At 52.7% G+C, this 17,829-nt stretch overlaps 1 protein-coding gene across 8 annotated transcripts in view; it reads right to left on the bottom strand.

Annotated features, from left to right (window-relative positions):
• The window catches only part of ADAMTSL3 (ADAMTS like 3), a 52,774-nt gene that overhangs the window by 7,723 nt on the left and 27,222 nt on the right, over nt 1-17,829 (bottom strand). For 2 of the 8 annotated variants that reach the window (XM_055143042.1, XM_055143044.1), the window contains 16 exons: nt 14,090-14,247; nt 12,107-12,218; nt 11,320-11,458; nt 11,158-11,208; nt 10,713-10,917; nt 8,154-8,301; nt 7,989-8,073; nt 7,020-7,306; nt 6,698-6,902; nt 5,880-6,072; nt 5,619-5,798; nt 5,240-5,393; nt 3,907-4,885; nt 3,360-3,487; nt 2,488-2,616; nt 1,259-1,444 (listed from right to left, as the gene is read on the bottom strand). In XM_055143042.1, the coding sequence (XP_054999017.1) occupies nt 1,259-1,444; nt 2,488-2,616; nt 3,360-3,487; nt 3,907-4,885; nt 5,240-5,393; nt 5,619-5,798; nt 5,880-6,072; nt 6,698-6,902; nt 7,020-7,306; nt 7,989-8,073; nt 8,154-8,301; nt 10,713-10,917; nt 11,158-11,208; nt 11,320-11,458; nt 12,107-12,218; nt 14,090-14,247 (3,339 nt within the window). Of the gene's footprint in view, nt 1-1,258; nt 1,445-2,487; nt 2,617-3,359; nt 3,488-3,906; nt 4,886-5,239; nt 5,394-5,618; nt 5,799-5,879; nt 6,073-6,697; nt 6,903-7,019; nt 7,307-7,984; nt 8,074-8,153; nt 8,302-10,707; nt 10,918-11,157; nt 11,209-11,319; nt 11,459-12,106; nt 12,219-14,089; nt 14,248-17,829 lie in introns of those variants that run through there. The other 6 variants (XM_055143045.1, XM_055143046.1, XM_055143043.1 and 3 more) reach the window with 5 other exon arrangements.

The raw sequence follows: 17,829 nt of genomic DNA, 5'->3' as shown, positions 1-17,829 counted from the left end.
TATGCACATGCTTATACATGTCAAAAGCTGGGGTGCTCATGTACATGCAATGCTTAAACAAGTCATGAGTTGGGGTGTCCATGTATATGCACATGCTTGTACATGTCAAAAACTAAGGGTACCCATGTACATGTGCACACTTAAACAAGTCACAAGCTGCAGTGCCCATGTACATGACCATGCTTATATAACTCACGAATTGAGGTGCCTGTGTATATGTATATGCTTAGATGTGCCACAAGCTGGGGTATCCATGTACATGCCCACACTTATACACTTAGCACACTTATATGCGATGTGCTAAGGCATCCATGTACACATGTATATGCTTATATGTGTCATGTGCTGGGTATCCATATACAATGCATATACCTATATATGTTATGTGCTGGGGTGCACATGTATATACACGTACACATACATGCTCATATGTGTCACATGCTGGGTGCCTGTGTATACATATACATGCTTATACATGTCATGTGTTGGGTTCCTGTGTATAACTGTACTCATATGTGCTTATGTGTGTTGCTTACAGTGGTTCTTATATGTGTTTATGAACATGCTTATACATGTCATATGCATAAACACATTATGCATGCTTATGTGAATCTTACATATGGTTTGCATGTGTACAGGTGTTCATGTTCATGCATGTGCATAAGCATGTATGCTATATGTGTACATCTGTGTGCAACACGACATGTACATAAATATGCACATGTATCCATGTATGTGCACAAAATGATGTGTGGCACACATGAGTGTGCATGCAAACTTGTCCATATATGTGGGTGTGCATGCATTAAGCACACACATGCATGTACACAAACTTACATGTGATGTGCATAAGCATGTGTGTTCATGTATGTGCACTAAGCTATGTATGGCATATATAAGCATGCATATGCAAGCATGTACTTGTGTCCATGTGTATCACACAAACATGCATTTGTGTGGCATACTTGTGTGAAAGCATGCCTGTGCAGGAGCATACAGGAATACGTGCACACATGTGCTGGGCTGCAGGGAGTAACTGGGCACTCACAGCGGGAGGGGTGGAGGGAAGAGGATTGGCAGGTATGGAGGTGGAAGCAGAGGCACCTGGACTCCGAGAGATGAACAGGCCCAGGGTGGGTTCCCAGGCAGAGAGGACATAGGACCCAGAAAGAGAGACCCAGAGCCAGCTCATGGGGTTGTGGGCAGTGCTCAGGTCAGGCTGACACTGTCCCTTTGCTGCAGATCTGCTCACACTCACCCTGCAGGCGTAGTTCAGTGTGGGCCGTTGCCTCCCCCAGGGCATTGGTGGCTGTGCAGACATAGGTGCCCTCATCGCGGAGGCCGACACTGTACAGTCGCAGGGACGCACTGAGAAGCGAAGAGTCACCATCACTCAGATGCCCTCCTCCTGCCTTTGCCCAAGTCACATGGGGTGCAGGGACACCTATGGGATAAAAGTGCACACAACAAAGGTAAGTGCCTTGGGAACAGGCCAGAGACTCACATGATAGATGCCAGCCAGCAGGTTGCCCAAGAGCCAGAGAATGGCAGATCCAAGGGGAGAAAATCCCTCCCACTGGTCACCGGCTCAAAGGGACTTTGGAAACAAGCCCCCAAAGTCCTGTGCACCCCCAGCCATACCCTCCTCTGCAGGGTGTCCATGAGCCCCAGAGGCAGGACTAGTTTATGAAGATTGTTTGGACAAGTGGCCAATTCCAGGACAAGAGCTAAAGGACAGTGAGAAAGGCAGTTGCTGTGCACATGGCCAACCTGGACCAGACTGCTTTCCACTCACCTTCTCCTGGCCACTGTTGCCCTGTCTCTTGAGTTTTCGGGTCCCTGATCCATTCCCTCAGTGGTACTGGCTCCAGGTTCTGCACTCGGCCCTGACCACATCTATATAAGGCCCCTGGTTCTATCTATTGCTGAAAAAAATACCCAAGTGTGCAGAGAACACGCTTTGTCTACCTCTTCATTAGATGGGGGACCTCTGTATCATTCCCGCACTTGGGCCTTTGTGAACGACAGTTTGGAGCATTCAAACGAGTTTCTATGTGAACATGTGTTTTCAATCATCTCATGGATACCTATCACTGGAATGGGGGTCATTTCTTTAACTTTGGGGGGAATTGCCAAACCATTTAACACAGAGAAATTTATTGATATTTTTATAAGGGCTTACTGAAATGTAATTCACACATCATAAAATTCACCCACTGCAATGGCTAGTTAGTATATTTACAGCATGGCGCAGCCCCTCCACTGTCTACTAGACCAGCAGCCTGGAACCTTTCTACACCTGCATGAATGTGCAGCTCAGCCTCATGGGAACCAAGATGCTGCAATGGGTTCAGCCCGTGGCTCTGCTCTCGAGCACACTGGAAGCAGAAGAGAAGCCTTCCAGGCAAAAGGTTGGTGAGCCAAATGCTAGCTGTCATCTCTGCCACTGCCAGAGCCATGTGGCAACCTGAAGGAGACCACACTCACCATCTGTAGGACAGTGGATCATCACGTTGGCTCCCAAAGCGGCTTCGATGACACCCCCAACTACGACTGACAGGTGGCTATGCTTGGGCACAGTGACCACTCTTTCCACAGATAGGATGGCAGGGGCCTCTAGAAGCAAAGGGGACAGGAAACTGCATTACATTCCTGCTTCTGCCCCTGGACAAAGCTCTGGGAATGATTCTATCTTCACTTCTGCCCCTTGATAAAGACTCTGAGGATGATTCTGGAGACAGTTCTCTTTTGAGAGCAGAGGACACTGTCCTGGATCTCTCAGTGTCCATCAGAGCACCTGTAAGTTCACAGGACACTACCTGAAGACACAACTGGTGGACAGAAGAACAAACATATGGTGAATAAATGAATGGTTGGCAGCTGGAGGCAAAGATGCAGGGAGAGAGGGATGGATAGATAAGGGAAGGGATGGAGAGAGGGGTGGAAGAATGAATAGATGTATGGATAAATGGATGGAGGGATGGACAGGTGGGTAGAGGGATGGATGATAAATATATGGACAGACATGAATGGATGGAAGGATAGATGGATGGACAGATGGATGGAGGGATGGACAGGATAGAGGGATGGAAGAATGAATGGATGGATAAATGGATGGATGGATAAACAAATTGAAAGATGGAGGGATAGGCAGATGGATGGGGGAAGCATATGTGTAAGTGGAGGGCTGACTACATGATGACTGAATGGGCAAGTAACAAAGATAACAAATAAGGCTGTTTCCAAATGCCACTAAGGTGGCATTGGGTGACTGAAGCTGCTGCAGTTGAGGAACTGTGGCCCCCAAGCTGCATGTGGAACCCCACACCCAGCAGGCTTTCTGCATCACTCCGGGGTACCTGCGAACAACACCAGAGAACGTTCTGTGTCGGAACCCAGATGGCTGGACACCAAGCATCCATAAAGCCCTTCTTCTTTCTTCGTTGGGTTCCGTATCTGCATTTTCCCCATTCCATCCCAGATTATTCTAGAACAGTCAGAAAACACATTCACATAACATATCTGCTTCTTCCAGGGCCACTAACAGTGGACTCAGGGAATGTGTCCCTGTATCTTGTGACTGCACAACTCCACCCCACAGCTGTGCCCCCGCTCACCCTGCTGAGTATCCCTGTGGGGTCACTGCAGCTGATTCTGTCATGAATGGCCTGTCACTGATTTCATTTCTAAATGCTACATGCCCTGTAGGAAGGACTTCTGAGGGCTGTGCCCACCTTGGGCCCATGGGTATGCAGTGAGGGGAGAAGACTGTCCCATGTTTCTGCGCCACCTTCCCTGGAGCAGCGGAAGATGCTGTGGGGAGCCTGAGAGGCAGTGGAAGGTGTTCCAGAACGTACAAAATTCCACTTGCTGGAGGTGTTCCAGGGCGCATGGGGGCCTGCTCACCTGTCAGAGGGCTGGACAGGAGCCCCATTCTTGGTCCACATGAATGTGGCCTCCATGGGGGTGAGCAGCTCACACAAGATGTTGACAACTGTGGTCCTGGGTGTCACATATGCTGTGTCTCCAATCCTGATGTTGACTGTCTGGTTCAGTGACACAGAGGGTGCCTGGTTGGAACGCACAAGAGTGGGTCCCTGAGGTTGGAGGGTGGGTTTGCCTGTGCCTTCCATGTCTGGGTATGGGGGTACCTCTCTCTGCTGGGGCACAGCTGCAAGGCTGGCCACCAGCTGGTAGATGAGCTGAGATGCCAGGTCATCACCCGCTTCCCCTGTGCCCACCAGCTGGCTCATGTTCCGAATTAGCTCCTCGAACTGGCCCACGTCCATACTGTATGCTCCGAGTTGTGCAGCCCCTTCCAGCTGCTGCAGCTCCCAGAAGCTGCCAGTGCCCCCACAGGGGCCCAACAGTGCGTCCCAGGAAGGCTGCTGGGCAGCCTGGCCCTTGACTGACTGAAGCACCTTCTGGCTGGCTCTCATTTTATGGCGTGTGGCTCCGAGGGGGTCGGCCTGATGGTCCAGGCTCTCCAGAGTGGGAGAGACTCCACTCTGCTCTCTGACTGCTGGGGGCAGGAGGAGCCGGTTGTCTGTCCCAATGAGCTTGAGGAGGACAGAGTCCCGAGCAGAGCCTGCGATGCAGTGGTAGGTGCCGATATCGGGAGCGGCGAGGCGGCGCAGTTTCAGGGCACCTGACTTGGTGATGGCCAGGCGTGGGGAGCTGTGCAGACAGTGGCCGTCCTTCTCCCACCGGACCTGCAGTCTCTGGAAGTGGCGCACGGGGCACCGGATGACCACGGAAGTGTTGGGCCACAGGTAGGCTCTGCTGCCCACCGTCAGGGTGACGCGCAGCTGTGCCCGGGTCTGAATGTAAACCCTGCGCACGCCGAGGATCTCAGGGCGCTGCCCCCCGAGCTCCGCCTGCACCGCTGCGGGGAGGAGGGAGGAGGAGGTCAGTGACCGGCGCAGCGGGTGGCAGCTTCCGAGGCCGAGCCACCACGTGCTTCTGGGCTCCGTCCGCTGTGGAAACGCGGAGACAGAGCATGCTCAGTGCTCGGGCATTACACGGGGTCCTGCACAAACCAGGGCCCCTAGCTTGGACATGGCCCAGCTCTCAGGCACCCTGGCAGCTGAACCCCGTGAGGTTACAACACAACACCCCCAGGACAGAACATGCATGGGTTCCCTCCACACCCAATCAACGTCGTCATCCTGGATCCCACATGATCTGCTCTGGGTGTCACCTGGGGGTGTGTGGACAGGTGGTACGTGGGGGTGCTTACCAGGGCAGGCTGGCATCCAGCAGGTCCGCACAAGTGGGAGTTCTGCATTGGGCTCACACATCTGCTTGCTGGCAGGCACACGCCGGCCCCCAGCTGTCAGCCTGTGGCACACCTGCTTCCTGCGTTGAGTCCCCCGGCCACAGCTCACAGAGCACTGCAAAGGGGGTGCCTCAGAAGGGCAGCAGCCAGGGCTGCAGTGGATGAGTCTGGGGTGCACGAGCCAAGAGGGGTCCCATGGAATCAGGAGAGAGTGGGCTGTGGTCCACTTTCCTACCCTTCCCAGAACAAGTGAGGAACCCTACAGTCCTCCTGTGCCCCTGCCCTCTGCAGGCAGGCTTCAGAGGCTGACCTGAAGGAGCAGCTGCTGCAAGGGCCTCACCTGTGACCAGTGGCCTGTGGTGAGCTGAGGCGGACAGTCAATTCTGGCACAGGACTTGTGGGACGAGGCCTTGGGCACTGGGCACAGCTCATCTGAGAGACTCCGGAAGCTACCGTCTGTGAGCAGCTGCCTGCAGGTGACCCTCCGCCACTGGGTGCCACCCCCGCATGTCCTAGAGCACTGAGAGGGGCAAGGCCACGGTGAGGCCGCAGGGGTGCGGGCCCTGCCACCGTCTGCTGTGTGGGGTGTTGGCTGGCCTACCTGCTGCCAGTCCTCGACATGCCAGGTGGGGGGGCAGGGGAACTGGCTGCAGGCTTGCAAGCCATGAGGCTTCTCCTCAGGGCAGTCCTGGAGTGGGGCTGAGGACTCCCCAGGGTGCAGGCACTGAACCTCTCGGGTCTGGATGCCCACCCCACAGCTAGCTGAGCAGGGTCCCCATGGGCCTGTCTGCCACCTGTGACAGAGAGAGTAGGGGAGGGGAGGAGGGAGAAGGAAAGAGAAGAGGTAGGGAGGGGAGGGACGGAAAGAGAAGAAAGAAGAGGAAAGAAGGGGAGGGTTGGGAAGAGGAAAGGAGAGGAGGGGTGGGGAGAGGAAGGGACAAGAGGGGTGGGAAGAGGAAAGGAGAGGAGGGGTGGGGAGAGGAGGGGACAAGAGGGGTGGGAAGAGGAAAGGAGAGGAGGAACAGGAAGAGGAGAGGAGATGAGAAGAGGGATGGGAAGAGGAGAGGAAAGTAGAGGCAAGGAGGGGACAGGAGAGGAAGGGTGGAGAGAAGGGGAAGAGGAGGGACCGGAAGAGGAGAGGAGGGGAGAAGAGGGGTGAGGACAGGAGGGGAGAAGTAAGGAGGTGTTGGGTGAGGAGGGGTAGGGAAGGGATGGGAAGGGAGGAATAGGGAGAGGAGGGAAGAGGATAAGAGGGGAGGGGAAGGGAAAAGGGGAGGAAGGAACAATGAGGCTGCTGAGAACAACATATGGCTCCTCCTGGCCTGACCCCAGACAGGTCTCTTCTAGGGCGTGTCTTGCACAAATGCCCTTCCCAGCAGGCTCCCCAGCGTGCATGTGCTGGCATGAGTGAGCACCCACCTGGGTGGACAGGGCTTAGTGTTGCACGTCTGGCTCATGGCTGGGGGCCGGTGGGTTCTGTCACACAGGGACTCGTTGACAACCCTCTGCGTCTGGACATGCAGGCACACGGCGATGGCTTCCTGGTGGCCTGGGGGTGGGTGGGGAGAACACCCCAGGGACTGAGAGCTGTGCACTGTGGGAAGGGCAAGCACAAGCACCGGGCCTGGGCGGCCACCCGGGAAAGAAGCCACAGTGTTACCACTCGCTTCGGCAGAATGAGGCCCTTGAGACACTCATGCTCATGTGGGCAACCCTGCCAGCCCTCCACATGGTCAGCTACCTCCCCAACAGGTGGCGGTGCAGGGGGTGAAGCCGGCGTACTCCCAGTCGTAGGCTGTCTGGCCATCAGGGATGAGCGGCGAGGGTGGCTGGTGGGCGATGGGGCTCTGCGCACAGGCTCGAAGGAGGCAGGACCGCTGGGTGGGTAGCGTGGGGCCCTGGCACTCATTGGCAGGCAGCTCCGTCTCTGTCTGTGTGAAGGTAAGGAACACGAGGCACCGCACCTCCCGGAGCTGGATGCCTGGCCCACACGTGGTGCTGCAAGGGGACCAGGGCTCGGCGATGAGCCTGCGGGGCAGGGTGGATGCACGTGACCACTGGAGCAAGGCACAGACACTGGGGTTCTGCTCTGGTTTGTGGGCCACAACCAGCAATGCTCAGGGCTCACTACTGGCTCTGTGCTCAGGGCTCACTACTGGCTCTGTGCTCAGGGATCCCTCCTAGCTCAGTGCTCAGGGCTCACTAGTGGCTTTGTGCTCAGGGATTACTCCTGGCTCTGTGCTCTAGGATCACTCCCAGCTCTGTCCTTGAGGGACCCTATGCAGTGCCAGTCGGATGGATACAAGGCAAGTGCTGTCCTTGCTGAAGGCTTCAGCCCCAAGGCTCAGAACTGAAAGTCTTCTGCACTCAGGCAGTGGCTCTGGGTCCCAGTGACCCTGTCTCTCTATCCCTGGACTGCAGCTGCCCTCTGGCTGGCTCCCCACCCTAGCAGGTCTCAGGTGAACAGGCTTCAAGGAACATGTGAGATTATGCCCCATGTCAATCAGGACCTAGGACCCCCCCCCCCCCATTTCCCCATACTAACAGCCTCCTTCCTTCCCGTGCTTCTCATGGGTTCTGTCCATGCAGGACCAGGGACCAGGGACTCTGCCATAAAGACATGAGCTAGCAAGTAATCTGGATGTGAAAGGCACTGCTGGACCCTGAGGAGGACAAGACCAACCTCGACCAGGTGCTCAGAATGACTCACGTGGGTTCCTCAGACACTCGTCCCCTCTCCTCCAGCTCATGAGCCTGTTTCAGCCACGGCAAGCTCGCTTCCACCGGGCCTTTCTCTATGGAGAAAGGGGCTCAGAAGGCGGGTTCAGCTGGGGAATGGTCATATGACAGGAGGGACTGGACCTCAGGCACGTACCTCTGGGCTTGTGGCACGGAACAGGGACCACACACTCCTCCTTGATGTGCAACTTCAGTTGTGGATTGCAGCCGCCCACATGCTCGCCCCGGTGGTCAAGGCACAGGACCACTCTGTAGCGGAGCCCACGGCCGCAGGTCACCGTGCACTAGTGGGAGGGAAGGAGACCTGTGAGTGTATCCCTGCACCCTGCTTAGGCATCACTATCCCTGCGGAGGAGAACACACAGTCACTCTGTCATCAGACGAGGACCAGGCTGATGTTCTGGGGGCTCAGGGAAGAGCATCTGCCTGGAACATGGCAGGCCCCAGGTTCCATGCTTAGCACATTCCCCAAGCACCCCTAGGAAAGAGCCTGTGAACAGCCCTAAGCACTTCTGGGCGCAGCCACGCCAAACAATCCTATTCATCCCCAGAGATGGGCAATGTCAGAGGCCAGGCAGACGCAGTTCGGGAGATGGTCTGAACAGTGTGGTGAGTGGCTGAGCTATGCAATGACAAGAGTAATGATGGGACTGTGACATCATAAAGTAGACAAACTACTTACCACCATGACAATGAATGTGAGATGCTGATGAGGCAAGGATGTTGTTCATTACAATGTTCCCGTCCCAATATGAACGTGGTTCAAATGACTTATTACAAAGACATGCATGAAACATCTCGGTGACTGTGGTGACCAAGTGGGCAGAGACAAATGGGAAAGGTCCCATGTCCCAGGCTCAACTCCAGCACTGGGTCTGGCAGTGGGATTGGATCCTGTGAGTTGTTTAGAGTTCACAGAACCAAGAGGCCTCACTTGGACAAACCCTCCTGTCTATCGCTGTGGGAGCCAGCTCTGCCAGCCTGGATGTGCTGGCCAAGGTGTTAGTAGGAAAAGAAGATAAGGGTGCTGGAGACCCCCGAGACTCACCACACAAGGAAGCATTCAGTCAGCTTCTAGAAAAACTGGTTTAAACAAACATTGACCTCTCACAGGTAATAATAAGCCACTGAAATCTGAAAAAATATTTGGGTTGTTTTGATTGTGTACTGAGAAATTTAATCACAACCATATCAAGGAGCATTTTTCATGATTAGAGCCTTGTGGCCACAGGGAATTACATATTCATTTCAATACTTTAGGTATTTTTTGGAGAAAGGTAGAATTCTATAATATATAAAAAAATCTATAGAATTCTATAGAATTCTATAATTCTATAAAAGATGTTAGGACATAGAAACTGCATTATCTTGAAGGATGAATGTTTGTAGGGAGAAGAGGTTGAACTATGCAGGGCCCACAAACTATGTTTATGGGGAGAAGAGGTTGAACTATACAGCAGGTAGTATTGCATGCAGCTGACTTGGGTACTCAACTTGGGTACCTCCACAACTGACCCCTGAGTATATATCCAGGAGCAAACCCTGAGCACTGCTGGATGTGGCTCAAAACAAAATGAGAGAGAAAAAAAATTGAACAATGCTTCAGAAGACCTTGTTTGTGAGCTCTTTTTTTTAAAGGAAAAACAGCAGGAACTGGAGAGATAGTGGGCAGGTATCTGGTCCTGTATACAGCTGGTCTGGGTTCAATCTCTGGCACCATATGGTTCCCCAAGCGCAGCCAGGAGTAATCCCTGAGCACAGAACCAGGAGTAAGGCACTGACAAGTGAGTTCCCCCCCCAAAAGATAAATTAAAATAAAGGAACCAAGGCAAAGGACACAAGTCACAGTGATACTTCCACTCCCTTAGACACGTTCTATAAAAGGCTCCAACCCTGTGATTCAGAAGAATCGTCAGTGTTCACCACTTGTTAGGAATAACATCTTTTGATACCACTCATTTAAACTTCTGATTAGAAAATTTAAATGTTCCAGCATACATATAAAAGGAAAGGTAGCAATGGGCCAAAGGCCCTTCAGGGATATGTTGTCTCCCACACTTCCCAGCATAGGAGATATGAGGCAGACAGTAGTTCCCTTAGGGCTTACACAAATCCCCCTTCAGAGCTCCATCTGCTCTTCCCTGATCCCTTCAGATGAACAAGCCCCTGCCCCTGTGACCCCTGTCTAGGGAACAGCACAACTCCCTGCTTGGTATCTCTGCCTGGTTACCTACAGGAATGTGCCCTGTGGTCCTGGCTTATACCATTCTAGAAAATCAACGGGAGCAGAAAAGGGTCATGGGGTGGGGACACTCAGTGGGCTGAAGCACTTGCCTTGCAGCTCAAGGCCCCAAGTTCCATCCCTCGCACTGCATGGTCCCTGATCCCTAAACTGTTGGGATTGAGCCACCAACTCTATAGCCAGGTTGTCTCAGTGCCACCAGGAGTGGTCCCCAAAACCCCCTGAGTACCATATGGTAGCCCCCTGCCAAGAAACAGCTATAGAGGAAACAAAAGTGGAGAAACTTCTGGCTAATCTTGGCCTCATGGTGTTCCCTGACCCTAAGCACCCCATGTGTGTCGATGCCAGGGTTCCCCCTTATCCCCTGCTGCCTGCCCAAGTTTGGGGCCAGGAAGAGGTTCTTAGCCACACCTGCTGCTCCGGACCATTGGGCTGTATGGTGGCTCACCTCACCTGTGACCAGTCCATGGCAGCCCATCGGGGACAGTGGAAGAGGTTGCAGGTCTGCAGCACATGGGGCCGGGGTGCGTACATGCACTTCCACTCCTCCACCTGCAGGACAGTGCCCTGCACCGACTCCTCCACGCACACGAAGCTGCGCCTCTGGATGCCGCCGCCACAGGAGACCGAGCACGCGGTCCAGGGGTTGTGCTCCCAGCTTGAGAGGACATGGAGAGGGCATCACTGCTTGCTGGGGACCTCCTCTCAGCCAGGGTTCATGGCATTCCCCAGCCCTCACTGTGAGACTCTGGGATCTCCAGGAATGCTGTGTGATTGGCAGGTGCCAAATCTACCCCAGGTAGAGAGGGGTCCTGTGGCTTCAGTGGCCGGACCCTCCTGCAAGCTCTTACACCAGTCTCCTGGCCCACAGCAGAGCTAAGGGGGTGCCAAGACTCACCGGGGCAGGGGCTGAAAGTGGTCATAAGGCCTGATCTCTTTAAAGCCGTCACTGTCGGGGAAGGAGGCAGGAAGTGAGCTCCAGGCAGCGCTGCCCCCTGCTGCTGGGCATTGCAGAGGGTGGAGGGGCCCCATAGCCACCACCTCCACCCAGGCCCCCCACCTGGATGGGCATGGCTCCATGCTGCACTCCCTCAGCTTGGGCTTGGGCTTCACATTCTCCGGATAGTAGTGGCAGTAGTGATCGGGGACCACCCGTCCCAGGCGCATGTCCACGCACTCTGCGGAGTTGAGCTGGTAGCCTGGGGTACAATCACAGACGGTGAATGCAGCTGTGTACTGTCCCCCTGCAGAGGCCACCTGCCATGCTTCCCTGCAGTACAGCCCTGCCAGGTTCCCAGCCTTACCCCTCTTTCAACTCTGCCCACTCCAGAAATGCCTTCTCTGAGACCTGCAAGATGCCACGAGGTCGAAGCCTGGCTGGGTTTGTCCTGACTCTGACCCACCCTCTCAAGGGTCACTGTCTGGTGCGCCCATATCTCCACCCCCAACCCTTGCTGCCCATCCTCAGGGTCCTAAACCCTCCCTCCCTCCTTCATGCCCAGTTCTAGCCCCCGCTGTCTGTCCTCAGAGTCTTGAGTCCCCTTCTGTCCCCAATCTCCTGGCTGCAGCTCTTGATCCTTCTGTGTCTATTCCCCTATGCAGCATTCTTGAGCCCCCCCCCCCATACCCACTTTCTGCCACCAAACACCCCACCCACCCCCTGCACATCCACCTGTGGCAGGCCAGCACTTTCTAAGTCTCCAGTGAAATTTCAAGAAGGAAGGGAAGTGGCCTTTGGCCAGCACCCTGTGCACCATACAATGCTAAGATGTTCTGGGCCAGCACCTGCCCTGCTGTCCCCCAGCAGTACAGTGCTTCCTGTCCATGTCGCTTCCATACCCACTTACCTCCACCACATGTGGCTGTGCAGGGGAAGAAGTCGGTCTGCCGCCACTGATGGCTGATAGGCTGGTAGAAGAAGAACTGGACAACGCTGTCCCGGGCTGCCACGTGTCGGGCCTGCAGAGGGTGAGCCAGGACAGAGCTTCACAGGACAACCAGTGTTGATCTCCGCGCAGTCCCCGAACCCCTATCTGCAGACCTCAGAGGTCCCAGTCAACAGACAAGGACAATAGTGGACCTGGATGGGACAGCCAATCAGGAGACTGGTCAGCTATGGGCTCAGAACCTTCCCCTTCCTTCCCACACATAGGCAGCACCACTTGTCCTGTCCCTATAAGCCAGTGTTTTGGACTTATTCTGACTTACACAGACACGAGTCCAAGAGTTTTTGTCTTTCTCAGTGACTTATTTCACTTAGCATAAAGCCCTGCAGGAGTAGCCCCTGAATACCACCAGGTGTGGGCCCCAAAATAAGAGATAAATTTGTGAAAGTCTGAAAAGTGGAATTCCATATTATACAGAAATATACAGAAAACCCCATTATAAACAACTATCTGGACGGGAAACTCTGAGTCAGGCGTCAGCCTGCACCTTCTGTCCACAGAAGCAGAGCAGCTGGGTCACGCATGGGGTAGAGCCCAACAGGGTATGCAGAGATGTTCTCTGGACATGGGACAGTGCCCATGCTAAATGAATGACTCAAGGCATGAAAGACAGTTTCTCACAGTCCCAATCACATGCAGAATGCAAACAACTGACACACAAACTAGCAAAAGCAAGAAATTCCTGCACCCTGTGAAAACTCAAGGCTGCAGGAAAGATGGGGGAGGGCTGGGAATCATCAGAGGTCTTGAGGGGGTTCTGGGGAACACATGTCACAGACACACAAAGAGACAGGAAACTCCTGAAATTCATACACTGATGGCAAATCAACACAGGTTAGTAGTATGGGGAGGGGAGGAATGACACACTTTCAAAAAGCAAACCTGAAATGGAGTATCTCTAAACAGAAACAGCACAAAAATGGGGCCGGAGCGATAGCACAGCGGGTAGGGCGTTTGCCTTGCACGTGGCCGACCCGGGTTCGATCCTCGGCATCCCATATGATCCCCCAAGCACCGCCAGGAGTAATTCCTGAGTGCAAAGCCAGGAGTAACCCCTGAGCATCGCTGGGTGTGACCCAAAAAAAGCAAAAAAAAAAACAAAAAAAAAAAACAGCACAAAATCACCCAGTGAAAAACCGTTTTTCTTTTCTCAGGTATTTGTCATTTTACCCATCTGCATCACCCCTGCCCTACAAGGCAGTGCTACATCATCCCTGGACGGTAAGGCCCTGAGGAGTAGGTGGCTGCTATTCTCCTGGGTACTGCTGGGACTGTTACAGGACACACAATATTTGACCCTGATGTCTGTGTCCAGACACTCTCCTGACACATGGCCCTTTAGGGGAACCCGGGGCAGTGGCACCCTGGTTGTGATTAGGGGCAAGGGGCTTTAGTCTTTCATCTTTAGTCCTCTTAAAGAATGGTAATTTCTGGGGACTGGAGCGATAGCACAGCAGGTAGGGCATTTGCCTTGCACGTGACCGACCCAGGTTCGATTCCCAGTATCCCATATGGTCCCCTGAGCACCGCCAGGGTTAATTCCTGAGTGCAGAGCCAGGAGTAACTCCTGTGCATTGCCAGGTGTGACTCAAAAAGCAAAAAAAAAATAAATAAAGAATGGTCATTTCAAGGGGTGTTGAAAAGCTTTTTCTGGGAAGGGAGCAGAAGACCAAGGAAGTGTGGGAGAGATGCCAGTGGAGAGCGGGAAGGGCCCCAGTCATAGCCACCATGGGCCTGCTGGAAGGACCAAGCCCCTTCTCAGCAGGGGGTGAGTGAGAAGGACATGTCAGGCACCACCTTTACAGCAGGGACCGAGGGAGCAGTGCTGAACATGGAGGTGGCCTGTGGAACTCCCAACATGTTTCACTTAGGCGCATGCCCTGCCTTAAAGATGAAGTCAGCATTGAGTGGTCCTGGAACCCTGAACGTCTGCCTCTCGGGGCCGCGCTGGAACTCCACTGTGCTGTTCTCCACCATAAACGTTCCGGCGCGAGGGAAGCTGTACTCGCCACGACTGCCATGCAGGGTTTTGGACTCAATGACTAGGATTTAAGGAGAAAGAATCAGTGAGACCACAACCTTGGGAGAGCATCTTATTTCTAATGCTCTTTGGCTCAGGCCACCACCAGCAAAGGAAGCACACAGAAGCAGCATTGCTGCCCACAAACACTAAAGGGGGGAGGCACAGGTCTACCCGATGGGGAAGGACAGAGGCATCTTTGTTTTTTTCCATGATGCAGTTCACCCCCCATGGAAAGCCCTGCTCTGGGCCTTATTGCCTGCTCAAACATCTTGTTTTTGCTTAGTTTGGGCTACAATCGGCAGTGTGGGTTTGACTTCTGGTTCAGTGCTCAGGGACACTGCGGTGCGGAGCACACAGGGATTCTCAAATGAGTCTATGCCCCTGCCCTCTAAGCTGCCTCCCAAGCCCCGTGTGAATACCTTAAGTTGGGGGCCTTTAAGGATGACAGTTTCTCAGCCCCATAAGAACAGACTGCTAACTCAGTTGGGGCCCTACACACCTAGCCCTGGGGCCAATCTGCCTGTACAGAAACCCAAGGGCATTCAGATCTCTCCTTAAAACTGTCACTGATTCAAGAAGAATGTGATTTCCCCCTTTCCTTTCCTTCCCTCCCTTTGTCCTGGCCTGCATAAGCCTGGTCTAAAGCTGGAGACCAGGACTGGAGACAGGTTGGGTGCCCATGTCTTGGTTCCCAAGCACCGCCCTGGCTCTTCCATCATCCTGAGCCAACATCACAACAAAACCCAAACGCCAGCTTCCAGTGCACAAGAGGAAAGCTTGATCAGACCCAGGAATTAGCAGGTCTCAGGGGTGGGACCTGGGACCTTGTGGCCACCAGACATGCTGCACTGGGTAGAGAGTGCAGAGCTAGTCACTTTTAGCCACAGCCTGCCATGGAAGGCATGAAGTCTGCACACACCTCCCAGCGCCCCATCTGTTCAGGTCCACCCTGCTCCATTTTCAGAACTTAAGGAACTATTTTGGAAGCTGAAACTGGGGGAATGGCCTTTTGTATAATGAGAAAATCAGGCCCAAATCACTGAAGTGTTCTGGAAACATCTTTGTGGTCAATCATAAAATCTGCCAGTTTCAAAAGCTGTACATCTTCAGTATAGTCAGAGTTTGTGAAAGGTCTCTAAGCTCGACCTTTTGGACATTTATGTCAGCCCTCAAAGAAGCACAGGCCCATTCTTCCCCAGGCTCCCCAAAATCAAATCCCCACAATCTGCCATCTGTCCCCAAGGGAGTGTCTCCTTTGGATGTGGAGGATGCAGTGAGACAGTGTGAGGGGTGGCTGTCCCCTTGTGCTTAGGGTGTTCTAGGTGCACCACTGTATTTGGGTGCCTGGCTCTCAGGCACTGCAGGGACCATGAGCATGAGCATGTGAGACTGCATAGACATTAGCTGATGGGCACATGGCTGCCGCCTTCCCCACTATTACCATAGATGCCTCAGATTACTAGCAAGCCTCGGTGCTTTCTATCTGAGTCCAAAAGCGGCCTTTTATTTATTTATTTTTAAAAAATTATTTATTTTATTGAATCACCATGTGGAAAGTTATAAAGTTCTCAGGCTTATGTCTCAGCTCGAACACCTGTCCCTTCACCAGTGCCCATATTCCACCACCAAAAACCCCAGTATACCTCCCACCCCCCACCCCGCCTGCGTAGCTGATAAATTTCACTTCATTTTCTCTTTACCTTGATTACATTCCATATTTCAACACAAAACTCACTATTGTTGTTGGAGTTTCCCCTCCAAAAAACAGCCCTACTGACAAGGAAGCATTTAATAATTAGTTTTCCATTGCTGAGAATGAAGAGATATGAAGTCACGCAGTGCTACTGCGGTTTAGGATTTCTGTATTTTAGTATTTTAGTAATTAAGTCCAGGGAGATTTATGTTAGAAATTGCATCATTTCCCTTCCTGGGCAGCATGGGGCAATAGCTTAGTTCACAGTCTAGAGACATGGCTCCAAGCAGTTGCTGGGACCAAAAGTAGTCTAGCTGGCCTCGGGATCGTGGTCGATCAGCAGCAGAGCGGCGGCACAAAAGTGTGGCCACTTGGGTCGAATCTCGGCAGAGCGTGCACCAGTATCGCCCCCGGCCCGAGACTGCCCACATGTCCCGCTGTTTCAAGTTCATAACTCTTTTTTTTTTTCCTCCTTCCCTCGCCACCAAGTTCGTACCTGCTTAAGAGTCCTCATAATATGGTGGACGCTACGCCACTTCTCCCCGAAAGGGAAAAAAAAGAGAAAGAAGGATCTTTCCCCTCCTCGACCAGTGTGGGGCTATGTCTTAGTTCACAGTCTAGAGACATGGCTCCAAGCAGTTGCTGGGACCAAAAGTAGTCTAGCTGGCCTCCGCATCGTGGTCGATCAGCAGCAGAGCGGCCCAAAGCGGCCTTTTAAAGGTGAAGAAGAGAGGCGCAGTTCAGAACTGAGTAATGAGGACCTGTCTGGAAGGCCCATGGGATGAAGATTACTCTTGTCAAGTAATAGGGACTTGTGCCCTTTACAAAGGAGCTTCCTCAACATCCTGGCACATAAGAGCCTTAGAATCTGAAGGTATAGGCAGGAGGAGGCTTTATTGGGTAGCAGTGCCCAAGGAGGGTCTGTGTCACAGTGTTTTCAAACCTCAGAATGAATGATCCTGACTTGGCTGCACATGCTTCTGCATCTGGGTTGGATAGAACCAGCCACATTCTTTCAGCTGTAATTCATGGCAGAGGAGGGCCAGCAGTTACAATTCCTCCACACTGTCAGAAAGGCATTCTGCAGCGTCCTGCTCAGTCCCTGCGCTTGAAAATTTCTTCCTTCCCTCAAGATTTCAGTCTGTATTACTAGTGACCTTAAACATTTTTATTGAAACATCTTGATAGAAGCTTTTCTCAGAGGACATTACTGTCTGGAATATTAGTTTTGCATCCAAAATATACAAACACACATATTCAAAAGCTACCAAAAACATAAAATAGTTCTAACCCTGAGAAATTGTAATGACTTAAAAATCTGATGGTGGCTTACCAAAAAAAGAAAAAAAAACCTTTGCCAAAAAATGTAGCACTTTGATCCAGCAGGCGTTAATTTGTGTGGCTTTAAAATTGTTCTAATAGCATTTTGCACTGTTTCTGGAAAGAGCACGCTGAACACAGGAAGCCTCGTCAAGGCTGAGGGGCCAGTCTTGGCAGAGACTCATTTTGGCTTAGGAAACTCAGGAAAAAAAGAGGAAAACTTTGTTTTTTCCAGTTCCTGTAGGTCCTGAGAGGCCAAAAAAATGATCACGGAGGAGATGACATGGGACTTTGGCCAAGAAAATGATCCAGCTGCGACCCTCCCTGCTCCCTTGGTATTCCGGGAAAGCAAGCATCCACAGGCTTAAGTAGGGTCAGACACACCACACCACGCCACACATGCTCCCTGTGCATGTGTGTACGCATGCACACACACACAAACCCATAAAGACACACACAGACTGAGACACAGGTACATAGACACAAACACAGACACACAGATACACAGATTCACACACACAGACACAACACAGACACACATAGACATAGAGACATAGACTCATATACCAATGAATACTGACAGAAACA

The sequence above is a fragment of the Sorex araneus genome, chromosome 6 (genome assembly GCF_027595985.1).
Source record: "Sorex araneus isolate mSorAra2 chromosome 6, mSorAra2.pri, whole genome shotgun sequence".
Classification (NCBI taxonomy): domain Eukaryota; kingdom Metazoa; phylum Chordata; class Mammalia; order Eulipotyphla; family Soricidae; genus Sorex; species Sorex araneus.
Note: the sequence above shows the minus strand (reverse complement) of the source record. Positions and strands in the feature narration are given on the sequence as shown.